At 36.2% G+C, this 16,083-nt stretch overlaps 1 protein-coding gene across 1 annotated transcript; it reads left to right on the forward strand.

The window, feature by feature from the left end:
• The first annotated feature begins 14,479 nt into the window (after positions 1–14,479).
• On the forward strand, positions 14,480–15,139 carry LOC105786875 (uncharacterized). The gene is made up of 2 exons (XM_012613349.1): positions 14,480–14,654; positions 14,760–15,139. Exons 1-2 carry the CDS (start codon positions 14,480–14,482, stop codon positions 15,137–15,139), a joined length of 555 nt encoding a protein of 184 aa, XP_012468803.1.
• Positions 15,140–16,083: the final 944 nt, after the last annotated feature.

The following is a 16,083-nucleotide window of genomic DNA, read 5'->3' on the forward strand; positions in this document are numbered from 1 at the left end:
AGATTCGTTAAAAGATTTTTTATGATTGCTATGCCGTTATCGAAACTGCTTCAAAAAGATGTTAAATTTGAATGGTCTGAAAGGTGTCAGCAAAGTTTTGAACAGTTGAAAGCGTTGTTAACCGAAGCCCCTGTATTGGTTCAGCCAGAGTCTGGTAAAGAATTTTTGATTTATAGCGATGCTTTATTGAATGGTTTGGGTTATGTTTTAATGTAAGAAGGAAAAGTGGTAGCTTATGCGTCCCGACAGTTGAAAGCACATGAGAAAAATTACCTGTCTCACGATTTAGAGCTGGCAACTATTGTATTTGCTTTAAAGATTTGGCGACACCATTTGTACGGAGAAAAATGTCATATCTTCACGGATCACAAAAGCTTGAAATATTTAATGTCATAGAAAGATTTGAACTTAAGACAACATAGATGGCTTGAATTATTGAAAGATTACGGTTTGATCATTGATTATCACCCAGGAAAAGCTAATGTCATTGTTGATACCTTAAGTAGAAAATCTTTTTTTTTTGTTTTATGAGCTTTGAACACACGGTTGACATTGATTAATGATAGTTCTATTTTAGCTGAGTTAAAAGTTAGACAGTCGTTTTTGCAACAGATTTGTGAAGCTCAGAAAAGTGACATTGAATTGATCGCTAAACGGAAATAGATTTTTGTTCTAATGAATTCTGATCTCATTTAGAAGATTTTACAAGAAGCTCATAGCAGTAGCTTATTGATTCATCCTGGTAGTAATAAAATGTACGGTGATTTTAAATAGATATACTGGTGGCTAGGTATGAAACAAGAGATTTCAGAGTTTGTATCGAGGTGTTTGATCTGTTAGTAAGTTAAAGTCGAACATCAGGTACCTTCTGATTTATTACAGGCTGTGATGATTCTAGAGTGAAAATGGGACGAGTTACTATAGATTTCGTATTGGGATTGCCTTTATCTCTGAGAAAGAAAGGTGCTATATGTGTCATTGTGGATCGTTTGACGAAATCTGCGCATTTTATTTTAGTACGCACGGATTATTCACTTGAAAAGCTGGCAAAGTTGTATGTTTCTGAGATTGTGAGACTGCATGGTGTGCCGATGTCTATTATCTGTGATAGGGATCCACGATTTACTTCTCAATTCTGGAGTAAATTGCATGAAGCTCTAGGTACTCGACTGCATTTCATTACAACATTTCATCCACAGACTGATGGTCAATCTGAGTGAGTGATTCAGATACTCAAATATATGCTACGATGTTGTGTTTTAGAGTTCGAAGGTAACTGGGAGAAATTTCTTCCGTTGCTTGAATTTGCATACAATAACAGTTATCAAATGAGCATTAAGATGGCACCATACGAAGCTTTGTATGGTCAAAAATTTCGAACTCTATTATATTGGACTGAGCTGAGCTAGAAAAAGCTTTTTTGGTGTTGATTTAAGAAAAAAACCAAAAAATTGTTAAAGTAATACGAGATAGTTTGAAAGCTACTTCTGATCATCAGAAATCCTATACAGATTTGAAAAGGAGAGATATAGAGTTTCAAGTTGGTGGCAAAGTATTTCTAAAAGTATCACATTGGAGAAAAATTCTCTGTTTTGGCTGAAAAGTGAAGCTTAGCCCATGATTCATCGAACCGTATGAAATTATTGAGAGGATAAGAACAGTGGCTTATCAGTTGGCATTACTGTCGAAATTAGAGAAAATCCATAATGTGTTTCATGTATTGGGGTTACGATAATACCGATCAAAACCTTTTCATGTGATTTCACTTGTTGATGTCGAGATTTAGCCAAATATGTCGTACATTGAAGAACTGATCAGAATTTTAGCTCGGGAAGTTAAAGAGTTAAGGCTTTAGTGAAGTTGTTCAAGATGCCACGATAGAGGAAGAAAAATCCAATCACAACCAGGAAAAGATCTCAACATCAGATAGCACCTAAAAAGGGCACACAGAGAAATGTTGTGACAGAATCAGATCATGTTGCCAACAAAAATACCACAACAAAAAATATCAATAACCTGAATGAAAACCACCTTTACCTTTTCCTCAGTGGTTCCAGAATTCTAAACAAGATATTCAGTTTAAAAGGTTTTTAGATTTTTTGAAGCAACTCCATATCAACATAACGTTAGTGGAAGCTTTGGAGCAGATGCCCAATTATGTGAAATTCATGAAAGATATACCGTTAAAGAAGCATAGATTGGGAGAGTTTGAGACTATTTCTCTCATTGAAGGGTGCACAACAACGTTAATGAATAAACTATCTTCGAAGCTGAAGGATCTAGGGAGTTTCACTATCCCTTGTTCAATTAAAAATCCTTATGCTGGTAAGGCGTTATGTGATTTAGGAGCGAGTATAAATCTAATGCCTATGTCTATTTTCAGGAAGCTAGGAATTGGGAAAGCAAGACCTACTACAGTGACTTTGCAATTAGCTAATCGATCTTACGCCCATCAGGGAGGTAAAATTGAGGACGTGCTAGTAAGAGTAGATAAATTTATCTTTGTAATAACCCATAATTTTGATGAGTAAATTATTATTTTATTATTTATTATAGGACTTATTAAGGTCGTATTAAAGTTTCGTGAAGAAATTTGGATGCTTACATGGTTAATTAAGTGAAAAAAGACTAAATCATAAAAAGTGTAAAAGTTGAATTCTAATAGTTAAAAGGGCTAAAAGACTATGGAAAGGAAATCAAATCGATTTAAATGGTAATGAAACCATTTGATGAATTAGTGGATAGTTATGGATATGGTTTTGATGAAATTATGATACATTTTAAAGGTTAAAATGGTAAATGAGTAAATAAAGCTAAAATAACTAAGAAATTATGTTCATCTTCTTCATTTCACACTACACCATCGAAAATCACCATTGAAGGATAGGGTTAGGTTCAGCCAAGCTCTCTTTGGTGCATGTAACTGATTTCAAGCCCCGTTTTTAATTATTTTTATGCTTTTGAGTTTGTTTTAGCTTAATCTAGCTAGCTTGGGGGTTAATTTGTAAAACTATTAAAGATTGAGGGTTGTTCCATGAATTTTTTGAATGATTTTTGATGTTAGTTGAAAGAATATGAATCTTGGTTGAAAAATAAACAAGTTTTGTTAAGTGATTTTTGATGAAAATGGAAATTAAGGATTAATTTGTTAAAGTTGTAAATTCTAGGGTTTTATTGTGAAATGATGGTTGATATGGGTTGTTCCAAATTCCCTTGTATTTATGGTTAACATGGATTTAGGTTAAAACGGTTAAATTGTAAGATATGTACTTAAGGACTAAATTGTGAAAAGTTAAAATGTTAGGGGCAAATAATAATTTTGTATAAAATTGAATTATGGATTAAATTGAATTCTAGAAGTACTTGATTGATTAAAATTATCTATTTAGATCAAGATAAACCCCGTTCAGACTTAGATCGAGGAAAAGCTAAAGCTTCGGATTAGTTTGATGTAACTTCCACGCCTTAGTTATCGAGGTAAGTTCGTATGAACGATAATTGTGTTAATGTTATTTAAATTGAGTGTTTACTATGTTATGTTTAGCGTAAATGGATCGATATATATAAACGTGTCAATACTATGACGAATTGACGGATATTGAGTCCCGGTTGAACCTTCAGAATTTTTAGGATACAAATGACATGTCATTAGGGATTTCATGTTTCGGGTGTTGGTTTTGAATATCCGACCGATGGCTGTGGTCCTATATTAGTTGTGGATACTCCACAGTTCATGTGAGTAGCATCGTGTAGCTTACATTCTGACCCACAGCTCGTGTGAGCAATGATGTAAAGGAAAGGTTTTTAGTTGATCGGTAATACTCTGTAACCCTAATCCAATGACGGATACGGGTTAGGTTTGTTACAATATTTCCTGTTGATTTCCTTATTTTAGTATTTGAAGCTAATCAAAATGTGCCTATTATTCTTGGAAGACCTTTTATTGCTACAGGCAGAATTCTAATTGACATATAGAAAGGTGAACTGACCATGAGGCTAAATGATCAACATGTTACTTTTAATGTTTTTGATGATTTGAAATGCGCAGACGAAAATGGAGAATGCCACGCCATTGGTTTGATACAAATAATAGTAGAGGAATTAACCAGACTTTGCCACAACAATTCTGATAGTAACGAAGACTCATTAGAAATGATTGATGAAGTAAGTTTATAAGAACTTGATGAATTCATGGAAGCCAAAATGATAGTGGGGAGACTAGGGAAAAAGTTTAACTCTGTGGATTTATTGAAGCATTCATTCAAGCTTCCTAAACCTTCTATAGAGGAACCTTCTACACTGGATTTAAAACCTCTACCACAACATTTAAAATATGAATACTTGGGAGATAACAGCGCCTTGCTGTTTTTGATTTCTGTAGAATTGACATCCGAACAAGAGGTCAAGTTGTTGGAAGTCTTAAGACGATTTAAACAAGCATTAGGATAGACCCTTACTGATATAAAGGGAATTAGTCCTGTGTTTTGTATGCACAAAATCTAGTTAGAGGATTGCCACAGCAAGTCTATTGAGCAGTGGAGAAGATTGAATCCTATAATGAAAAAAGTTGTCAAGAAAGAGATTATCAAGTGGATTGATACTGACATTATTACCTAGTCTCAAACAGCTCATGGGTAAGCCCTTTACAATGTGTCCCCAAGAAAGGAGGTGTCACAGTGGTTAGCAATGACAATAATGAGCTTATACCAACTCGCATGGTCATAGGATGCAGAGTGTGTATGGATTATCAGAAGCTTAACAAGGAAACTAGGAAAGACCATTTCCCCTTGTCGTTTATTGATCAGATGTTGGATAGGTTAGAAGGGAAAGATTTCTACTATTTTTTGGATGGTTATTCAGGGTATAATCAGATTTTCGTAGCTCACAATGACCAAGAGAAGACAACTTTCACTTGTCCATATGGTACTTTTGCGATTAAATAGATGCTGTTCAGATTATGTAATGCCCTGGCAATTTTTCAGCATTTTATGATGGTCATATTCTCAGATATGGTGGAGAATTTCTCTGTATTTGGCAACAATTTTGAAGATTGTTTGAAAAATCTGGAGTTGATTTTGTGCCACCGTGAAGAAACAAATCTTGTCTTGAACTGGGAAAAATGTCACTTCATGGTTCATGAAGGAATTGTCTTAGGGCATAGGATATCACAGCGAGGAATTGAAATAGACAGAGCAAAAATTGAAGTAGTAGAAAATTGCCACCTCCCACCAGTTTCAAGGGTGTTAAAAGTTTTCTAGTTCATGCAAGATTTTGTAGAAGATTCATTAAGGATTTTTCAAAGATATCTAAACCCTTGTGCACACTATTGGAGCAAAATAGATCCTTCAATTTTGATGAACACTGCCTAGTTGCTTTTGAGGAATTAAAGAAAATACTGGTAGTAGCACCAATTGTAGTGGCTCCAGAATGGACCTTGCTCTTTGAACTCATGTACGATGCCAGCGACTATGCCGTGGGGGTAGTGTTGGGGCAAAGGAAAGACAAAATATTATGTGCAATATATTATGCTAGCAGAACTCTGATAGATGCACAACTTAATTATACCACCACAAAAAAAGAGTTGTTAGTTGTGGTGTTTGTGTTCGATAAATTTTGTCCTTATCTAATGGGTACCAAGGTTACGGTTTACACAGATCACTCGACCATTAAGTACTTGATGGGTAAGAAAGATGCCAAGCCGAGATTGATTAGTTGGATACTGTTACTACAAGAGTTTGACTTGGAAATTCAAGATCGAAAGGGAACTAAAAACCAAGTGGCTGATCATTTGTTAATGTTAGAATCGGGTAATGAAGATGGCAGTGATAACTTCATTAAAGAAGATTTTCTAGACAAACGATTGTTAGTTGCCAAGGCATTACCTTGTTATGCCGATACAGTGAATTTAATAGTAAGTGGTGTGATGCCTCCTGATTTAAACACCCACAAAAGGCGAAAATTTCTTCATGATGCTAAGCACTATTATTGGGATGAACCCTTCTTATTTAAACATTGTGCTAATCAAATAATTCGAAAGTGTGTCTTTGATGGTGAAATACACTGTATTTTGTAGCATTATGATTCAGCTCCTTGTGGAGGACGTTTTGGAGGAATGAGAACTGCCGCTAAAGTACTTTAGTCGGGATTCTATTGGTCAAATCTATTCAAAGATGCTCATGAATTCTGTCAATCGTGTGATTTTTGTTAGAGAACGGGGAATCTATCTAGGAGACATGAAATGCCGCTACAAAGTATACTGGAGGTTAAGTTATTTGATGTAAGGGGAATAGACTTTATGGGTCCATTTCCACTATCAGTAGACAAATTGTACATACTTTTGATGATAGATTATGTTTTTAAATGGGTAGAAGTGGTAGCCTTAGCTACTAATGATGCTAAGTCAGTACTGATGTTCCTACATAAGAACATCTTTACAAAATTTGGTACACCTAGAGTCATTATCAACGATGAAGGATCCCATTTTGATTGTAAACCGGTGGCCAATGCCTTGCACAGGTATGGGGTGAATCATAAGATTGTTATGGCATATCATTCCCAGAAAAATGGACAAGTTGAGATTTCTAATAGAGAAATTCAACAAATTTTGGAAAAAGTAGTGAACCCATCTCGTAAGGATTGGTTCACCAGACTGGATAAAGCTTTGTGGGCCTATCAGACTGTGTTTAAAACACCATTAAGGATGTTTCCTTTGAAATTTTTTTATGGGAAGCCATGTAACTTACTTCTTGAGCTTGAGAACAAAGCATTTTAGGGTATCAAGAAGCTAAACATGGACTGTGTTGCTGTTGGCAATAAAAGGTTGTTAGAGTTGAATGGAATGGAAGAGTGTTGGGCACAAGCATATGAAAATGCTAAACTATACAAGGAAAAGACCAAATGATGGCATGATAACAAAATTATGCCAAGACAATTTGAACCAGAACAACATGTATTACTAATTAATTTTAGACTCAAATTGTTCCCTGGTAAATTGAAATCTCGCTGGTTAGGTCCTTTTGAAGTAGTTCAAGTATTCTCACACGGAGCTATTATTATTAAAGACATGAAAACAAGTTTTACATTCAAAGTTAATGGACAACGCTTGAAGCAATATTGGGGTGCTCATGTGGAGTGTGACAAGCAAAGCATTGACCTCCAAAATGCTTGGGTTAGTAATTTTTTATTTTATTTTATTTATTTGTGTTACTTTGAATTCATTTTTTTAGTCATTTCTGTTCTTCGGTTATGTGCTAAATTTTTATTTCATGTCATTTCATTTCTAAATTTTATACATAAGTGTAGTTTTTCAAAGGTAGGATAAAAGGCCAAACTTATTAGTGTGTACTGGGAGGATGATTATCGTAGCATTATAGGGGAGCATTATGTCGTGACAAATTATCAAGGGTTGACTGGGTAGGAAAGTCCAAAGAAGAGATTCCTTGAGCAGATTAACTTAATAATTTTTTTGGGAAGCTTTAGGAAGACAACCTATATTGTAGGGCTAGGTCATTTTATCTTTTCTCCTTAAAAATTTATTTCTTTTCTTCTCACCACGTTACTAACTTTCCTAGCACGTTTCATCTTCTTTAAAACTGTCATCATTAACCCCCTTATTGCCCTCTCTGTAACTGTTCACGTTTTATGTTTCTCATAAAGCTCCCACCTTTACTATTTCTTTGTCTTAAACCTCTACTCAATTTTCTTTACACTACATCTCTCAAATATTTCTCTTTATTCTTTCTTAATGGCTCACGTCAACAATACTTTTTAAAACTGATGAATCATTGCACACTGGCATTTCCCAACCAAAGACATTCTTCAACTCTACTGCGGCCACAAGGTACTCAAATAATATTCTAAAGCGTCCCTTTTGTTTTGAGCAGGGATTATTGTTTAAAGACTAACCCTACATGGGATATGACGAGTCTGTATCATCGATAGTAGAGTAGCATGGTGGGGCATTTTTTTTTGCACCTAGAGGATATCTTGGCCAGAGTAGTTAGGGAGTTCTATGCCCATGTGAACTCCCCTAATTCTCCATTCATCTATGTACGGGGCACTTCTGTACAGTTTGATGAGGACCATATAAATGCCCAGTTTGGCCTTAGGGAGGTACAACATGAACATACCGAGTTTGCAGATAATGTCACAACTGAGGGTTTGACATAAGTTTTGAAGGATTTATGTGTCGAAGGCACAGAATGGATTTTTTCTAGTCAGGAATGCTACACTGTTGAAAGGGCTTCACTAAAACCAATTAGGAAAGTGTGGTATCATTTCCTGAAAAGTTGGCTTATGCCATCCACGAACAATATCACATTTTCCAAGGAAAGGATGATTTTGTTGCATTCTATTATAAAAGGAAGAACGATTGATGTGGGGTGGATCATTTTTTAAGATGTCTATCGTTGTGCTGAGAAGAATGTTGGAAATTGAAATTTTCCTTCTCTCATTACTGCATCATGCAAGACTGGTAATGTTCCTTTTACTGATGCTGAGGATATTACCCTTAATAAGGGTGGACTAACAAAGGCAATTTTTGCCAAGCTCCAAGGCTTTAATACTGCCTTGACAACTCAACAGAGTCAGGCTTTTACTACGTGCATTCCTATAGTTACACCTTCAGCCACTCGGGGCTCATTCGACCGGCAAATATTGAATTCCCTGAAGTAGCTAGAGCAAAGGATGTCCCTATTTGAAAGTCAGCAGTACCAACTACCTGAAGAGTTGGCCCAGGCTAAAGAGCAGCAAGCTCAATATTGGTCATATGTGAGGGATGAGGATTTGGCAGTTAAGCGATCTTTGCAAAAGAATTTCTCGAAGCCAATGCCAAAATTTCCTGTCTTCCCCACAACTTTGCTTCCATCTGCTGAGACTAAAGCTGAAAAAGCTCTAACTACTGTAGGAGTTGACTCAGTAAACAAAGAGACCAATGTTAATGTTGGACAAACTGATGAGGAAACTGAGAAGTCAACATCCGTTGAGCCTAGGAAGGATAAAGAAGAAGGAAAGGAAGGACAAAATGACCTTACTACTACAACTCCTGCCACCACAAAAGCGAAAACTCCTGTACCATGATCTCCACCAGCCTCTGTGATTGCACAAGATTGTACAATTGATCAGTTGATTGATGATCCCATGGAGACCGAGAAAGAAGGTGAATATGTAAACCCCATGAAAAGGAAGATGAGGTACAAGGTCAGTGCCCGCAAGTGCACACAAAGAATTGAATAAAGTACCTACAATACAGTCTAAGCCAGATAAGTTTCTTTCTTTTGATGATGATGCATTTCATTTCAATTTTCCATGACATTTTTCAGTCCAAAACTATATTTTTGTTGCATGCACATGCATTGAGGATAATGCATCCATTAGGTTTGGGGGTGTATTGTGCATTTAGGTTTCACTTTATATAATATAGATGTTTTGCCATTGCATTGTAACAATCGAAATATTGTTTTGTCTATAAGAAGGACAATTTATACTTATGATATTCGATGATGAGTTTACATTTTTTGATATACCTAGAAAATGTCATAGTGGATTGGGTGAATTTAACTTAGGTTAAGATGCTTGAAAATTAATTCTTAAAAATAGGATTTCTTATACTTAATGTGTTTTTTTGTGATATAGTAAGTACTTTTAATGAACTTAGGGATTTTTAAAGCCAATCATTAGTTATATTGCCACAACATTATTTAAATAAAGGACAGTAGGCATTCTAATGTTTAGAATTGTCAAGTAGGTCAGCGTCACTTTGTTTGCTCCATCGTGCTATTGATTAGAAAGGTGAGTCTAAGCAAGAGTGTGTTTCATGGAAATAAAATTAGGGGCACTCCACTGTAGCAAAAAGGACTGAGTAGCTAAGAAGGTAGTTGTATGCTCTATCCATCTTTTTAGTCAAAATTTTGAGCTTTATGGGTGACTTTTGGTTTAAATTGTGACATGAGTGGGTACTCGACAATTCTTTGTATGCTCCAATATGATTGTCAAGTCAAAGTGTAATACCCAATTTCCCCGGCCCAATAAGAGTAAATACAAAATTTATTAAAGTCCATTTATATTGGCCCAATAGCTCAAAAAAATAAATAAAATAACAGTCCAAAAACAACCCAATTACAATGGCCCAAACTACCAGCCCAATTCGGCCCACTAGCCTAAACACCCAATGACCCAAATAAGCCCAAAACACAAAACGACACATGGAAACCCTAAAGGATCCAGGCGCCACAACCAAACTCTCCACACGTGACGAGCCTCCGTACACGTGCGCCTTCGCCTCCGTACATGCCACGTCCCCAGCCCCGCACGCCGTACTTGCAAATGGGAAGAAAACGCAGCAGAGAAAACAGAAAAATCGTATTCTTTTTATTTATTTTTCTTTCGGCCTGTAAAACAAAAAGGCAAGGCCTTTGTAACAAGGATAGAGACAAAAAATCAGACATGCATATTGTATACAAAAAATATAGAGAGAAATCAAAAAGAAAAGAGTTCAAAAGGTGATTCTCTTTTTTTTTTGTGATATTTCCTGTTTCTTTTTCCATTTTTGTTTCCATTTTTTATTTTTGTAAGAAGAAAGTAGAAAAGAGGAGAAGAGAGACTCACCTTAGAGGTGGAAACGCCGGATCCTGGTTCACTCTGCCGTAATCGGAGCTTGGACCGGGTGTAAAGAGGCTGAGGCGGCGCAACTTATGAGTGAAAGGAGATTAGATTTTTTTTAGGTTTTTTTTTCTTTTCGGTTTAGAGTAATGTTAGTTTTAATGTTGGCTTAAAGGGAAATCATAAAACGTCACCGTTTGGGCCTGATTCAATGGCTCTGAAACGGTGCCGTTTTAGGCCGCGACCCGATGACCCGCCCAGACGCGGTTAGATCCGCGTGTTCTGGAGTAGGGAGGGATATTTGCGCAACCAGTCCATCCCTTTTCTGTTTTTTTTAGAATCAGTGGTCTTATTTCTTTCCGATTTAGCCCTGTATTATGCTTTTGTTCCATTTCAGTCCATCTTGCAACACTGCGTTTTGGAGAATCGAAATATTTCCCAATCAAGCCCCCATGTAATACGCGTGTTACAGCCTGGTCCCCCACTTTTCTTTAATCTCAATCGTTCCCTGTTAATTCGATTTTGTTTGTGATTTAATCCTTCTTGTTATTTAGTTTTTTTAGTAGGAAATTTATTGTTATTTTTATTATCATACTTATTCTGGATATCGCATTATTTTTTTATATATTTGTTTTTTTATATATATAATTAACTTTATATTTTTATAGAAAGTTAATTTCAAATAATAATACTTTATATTTATATATATATATAATATGTTTTTTTACTATACGTATGTACATATAATAATACATTATTAATTTCAAATGATATTTTTATGTATGGACGCCTTTATTCCTTTTAAATTTGTTGTTTTATTTTAATTTCTATATATATTATTATGATGTATATGCTATTATTTATACTAGATTTTATTTATATAAATCAAAATGTAGGTATTAATTTTAAGTTATTCACTTTTATTTCATTTAGTTTTTATTTTTCGATAAATCTTTCATTAAAAATTCATTTAAACCTTTTATTTGTTTTCTTAGTTCTATTACAAAATTGTATAAAATATTTGTATTATTTATTGTTATTATTGTCCTTTTTTGTTTTTAATTGATTATGAATTTATGGGTTGCTTAATTTTTAACATGGATGTTTGTATAATATGATTAAAGTCAATGTTTGTATTTGCCTATTATTTGTTAAATTGCCTCTAGTTTAAGTTTGAATTGTTATTTATCTTTTACATTACATGTATCGTTATTTAATCATGTTCCTTTTGTAAGAGTCAAATTTTATTAAAGCTTCATAATCGTTTTATTTCATAATCCTTAAAAAAGGGCTTGGCGTTCATAGGTTCTCGAGAGAATTGTGCCCTAACTTACTGGGCTACGATTCTTCTCGATGAATTTAGATAATCAAGCGCCCATTTTATTAAAACTATGCAATTATTAAATAAAGTTCTTAAGATTTCAAAACGTTTGATCCTGACTTACTGGATACAACATTTTGTTATCTCGATTTCGAAATAGAGGCAATGTTTGATGTTTAAGAATTTCGAGATATTGAACCCTAACTTACTGGATTCGGATCTCTCGATTGACTTAAATAATTAAATATCCTTCTTAAAACATATGATTTTCTTAAGAAGGGGACAAATCTAATTTCGAAGATTGAATTGTTGCACCTTAACTCACTGAGTGTGGCAATTTATTTCTGCGAAATGAGTACATCTTACTATTCAATTTGGTTTATTCAAATTTAAAATTTAAAAGGATCGTATTTTTAAAATCTTTTCAAAATTTCCACTCAAGGACAAAACAATCAATTCGGTACCAATTTTGGGCGTCACGAAGGCGCTAACCCTTCCTCGTACGTAACCGACTCCCGAACCTGTTTCTCAGGATTTGCAGACCTAAAATTATTTTCAAGGTGATCCGATCACACCTTAATAAAAGATTGGTGGCGACTCCCATTTTTCATTTTCAAAGTCGATCCCTGTTTTCTAATAAAAATGGTTTCGACAGCTTGGCGACTCCGCTAGGGACCCTTAGAGAGGCAAGCCGTAAAATTGATTGCTTTTTGTCCTTTTGTCAAAAATTGAAAATTAATTTTGAAAACTACGATCCTCTCTTTGCATGTGTTTGTTTATCTACTGTAAATTGAGTTTTATATCTTGGCATCATATTGCATAAAGACTGTTTAGTCTTACCCTTTTAAGTGGAAGTGAGAAGCTACTCCTTCGTGAGGTTTTCACCTCCGTGCAGGATAGTGGAACACTTTCGGGATACATCCGTACCTATGTCTTCGTGAGATTTTCATCTCCGTTGAGCCATAGGGAAATGTATTCCCCTGAACCGAACTCGGTCTATATGAGCCTATAATGGGTGAGGATCGGGGAATCTGCTGGTTCGGGTACCTCAACTATTAGAACCAAACCACATATAGACAACCTAGGAACCCAACCTAGGTTGAACTCCCCCAAACCCTAGGAATTTCCCGTATAAATGTTTGGTTCTCTCGTATTTGCTGCGAATTTTGTTTATATGTTATACTGACTTATGGTGTTTTATTGCTATGTTTCCATGTCATTTCATATTCGAAAGAGTGTCGATTCAAGTTCGATTGCTAAATTAGGAAGTTTGTCATGGAGAACGACTTTCTTGATAAGGTGGAGGACAATGCCGTTGTCCGTATATGGTTAGAAGGAATACAATTAGAGAAGGGAGATAGTCTAGCTCGGGGGTACACGCCAGAATTATGGGACTACACCCGTATCAGTGTGACGCAAAATAGCCTTCAGGAGCTAAAAGAGATATGAGATAAGTGGAATGATGAGACCAAGCAGTTGTTCTACTCTAATTATGGAGACTTGAAGTATTTATTGGACATCAAGGTGGATGAGCAATTGTTTCGAGCCCTAGCTCAATATTGGAACCCTACATATAGCTGTTTCACTTTTGGCAAAGTAGATCTGGTGCCTACGGTGGAGGAATATACGGCTTTACTACATTGTCTAAGGCTTCAGGTGGATAAAGCATATTCTAGAGCCGCGTACGTCCCGGCATTTTGGAAGAAATTGATGAATATTACTGGCATGAGCGAGCAGTGGATCACGGCTAGGATCAAGCAGAAGGGGAAGTGTAAATGTATTCCATGAAAGAATTTGTGAGACTTGATTCTAGCGCATCCGGATGGGAAAAAGAAGGTCGATGTGTTTGCTTTGAGTATTTATGGGTTGGTGATCTTCCCTAGAGCACTAGGGCATGTTGACGAAGCAGTTTCAGATCTCTTTGACCAGTTAGGTAAAGGGGTCACGCCTGTTCTTGCGATTTTGGCTGAAACGTTTAGATCTTTGAATGCATGTAGGCGAGCTGGTGAAGGCAGGTTTATAGGCTGTGCGCAATTGTTGCTAGCTTGGTTCCATAGTCATTTCTGGAGGGTTGACAAGATTTCGTATCGAGTTTTCTCTGAGCATTACTCCCTGTTAAAAGAGATAGTGGCTACACCAAGAAGGGATGACATATCGGAAGAAAATTGGATAGCGATTCTTCAAAATCTTCAAGAAAAGGATGTAGAGTAGAGAGCTCCTTGGTTGATTCCTAACAGAATTCTGTACCGTTGCGGGGGCTTTGATTGGGTTTCGTTGCTCGAAATTTGGGGAGCCATCGGGTATGCACCTTTGTTGGTACTAAGGTAATAGAATTCAAGACAGTTTGTGCCAGCAACGCATGGTTTAGCTCAATGTGAGTTCTCGTATCGAGGAGACAATTTTAAGAAAAAGGTAAAAGAAATTTCTCAGGCTTGGAATCAGGTTCATAGGATGAAAAGGGTAGCTGCGAGTTTGATGACAACTCCAAAGTACGGTGAGTGGAGAAGTAAGAGAATTAATGATAACGTTCTGGAGTTAAACTTAGATGGTGTTTGACCAATGGAAGAGTACCTACAAGTGATCCCATCAGAGTTGGAGATTATAAAACAAGATTTTGAAAAGAGTAATTTAGAGCTCGAAAAGAAGATAGAGCGGTTGGAAGAAGAAAAGATGCATTTGAGGTTAGATGCTGATGTTCAAAAATTAGAGGCTGAAAAATTAAGAAAGGGAAATAGTAAAGTCGAGGAGGACTTGAATAGCTTAAAAACGGATTATAAGAAGTTGCGTTTATCAATGAGAACCGCTCGGCTAGGGAAGACTTCAAAATAGTGGCGATAAGAGATTCGGGAAGAAAAGGGCAAGGCTGATAGATGGGAAAAGAAATGCCAAGAAACGCAATTGCAAAACGAGGCATTGGAGAGGAATCTGTTAGAAAGTCGGAGTGAAACAGATGAATTGAAGGAAAGAATAGCTGAACTTGAAAGGTCTCTTCATCGTTACCGAAATCGTAATACAGCGGTGGAGCTAAGAGCGAGTTTGAGCAAGATTGAGGAAATAAAGAAAAGAGTAGAAGAATTAGAGGTGACATTACAAGACTATGAGATGCGGGTTGAATTTTTTGAAGCGAATGAAGAACGTCTTAAAGAGCAGCTTCACTATTATCAGAGCCAAGTTAGAGATAGAGATCACGTTATGGGAGAAGTCGGGGCCCAGATTTAGGAGGTAGCCGATTACTTGCAGACCTTGGCAGTACAAGCTGACACTCTGAGCGTAAAATACGAGTTGGAATCAGACCGGGGAAAAGAGCTCGCTTCGCTATTTAGAAAAATTAAAGTTCTGAGCATTAGGGAAAAACTGTATATATAATCTATTTTATGTAAAGAATTTTGTTTTCTAAATGAAGCTTTCTAAATGGAATTGAATTAGAATCGACGCCTTTTTGCATTCATGCACTGCATTACATTGCATCATATGCATTAAAGTCCACCGAAAGACCCTAATCGGTTAAAATCATTACAGTTAATCTGGAAACTGACAAAAGCTCACCAATTAAGCATCAATACGGTACTTGTCGAAAAACTAAGGAAATGGACCAAAGATTAGAGAAACTGGAGCAAATGCAAAAGGATATGCAAGAACGGTTACAAGTGCAAATGCAAGAGTGGCTAGATAAAATCCAGGAAGACATGATGGAAAAATTGATCAAAGCTCAAAAAGATGCGATGGCTGAATTGACCCATCTGCTGACGGGAGGAGTAGATAAGGGAAAGGACCCTATGGCCAATCCTGGAGAAGGTAATGAGGATCTGTTATATCCTCCAGATTTTACTCTATCAAATGTACAAACCCAAGCTAAAATATACCCAAGAAGACCGTCTGTCACAATTAGGCCGCAACAATTACAAACTGGTGTCATGATCCCCATGATTTTCCAGAGAGGATCAAGTTTGAACGCGGGAGATAACCCAATTAATCCTATCATTCCCGATTTTGATGAAGCAGCCGAAGAAGGAAAGACGAACGTGGAATTGCCAAAACAGTGGGAAGATAGGTATAAATAGTTGGAGGAAAAATTCAAAGCCTTGGAAAGTGCTGATAGTAATCAGGGAATCGACGCTAAAGATCTAAGCTTAGTCCCAAACTTAGTACTTCCTCCCAAATTC

The sequence above is a fragment of the Gossypium raimondii genome, chromosome 1 (assembly GCF_025698545.1).
Source record: "Gossypium raimondii isolate GPD5lz chromosome 1, ASM2569854v1, whole genome shotgun sequence".
Taxonomy (NCBI): domain Eukaryota; kingdom Viridiplantae; phylum Streptophyta; class Magnoliopsida; order Malvales; family Malvaceae; genus Gossypium; species Gossypium raimondii.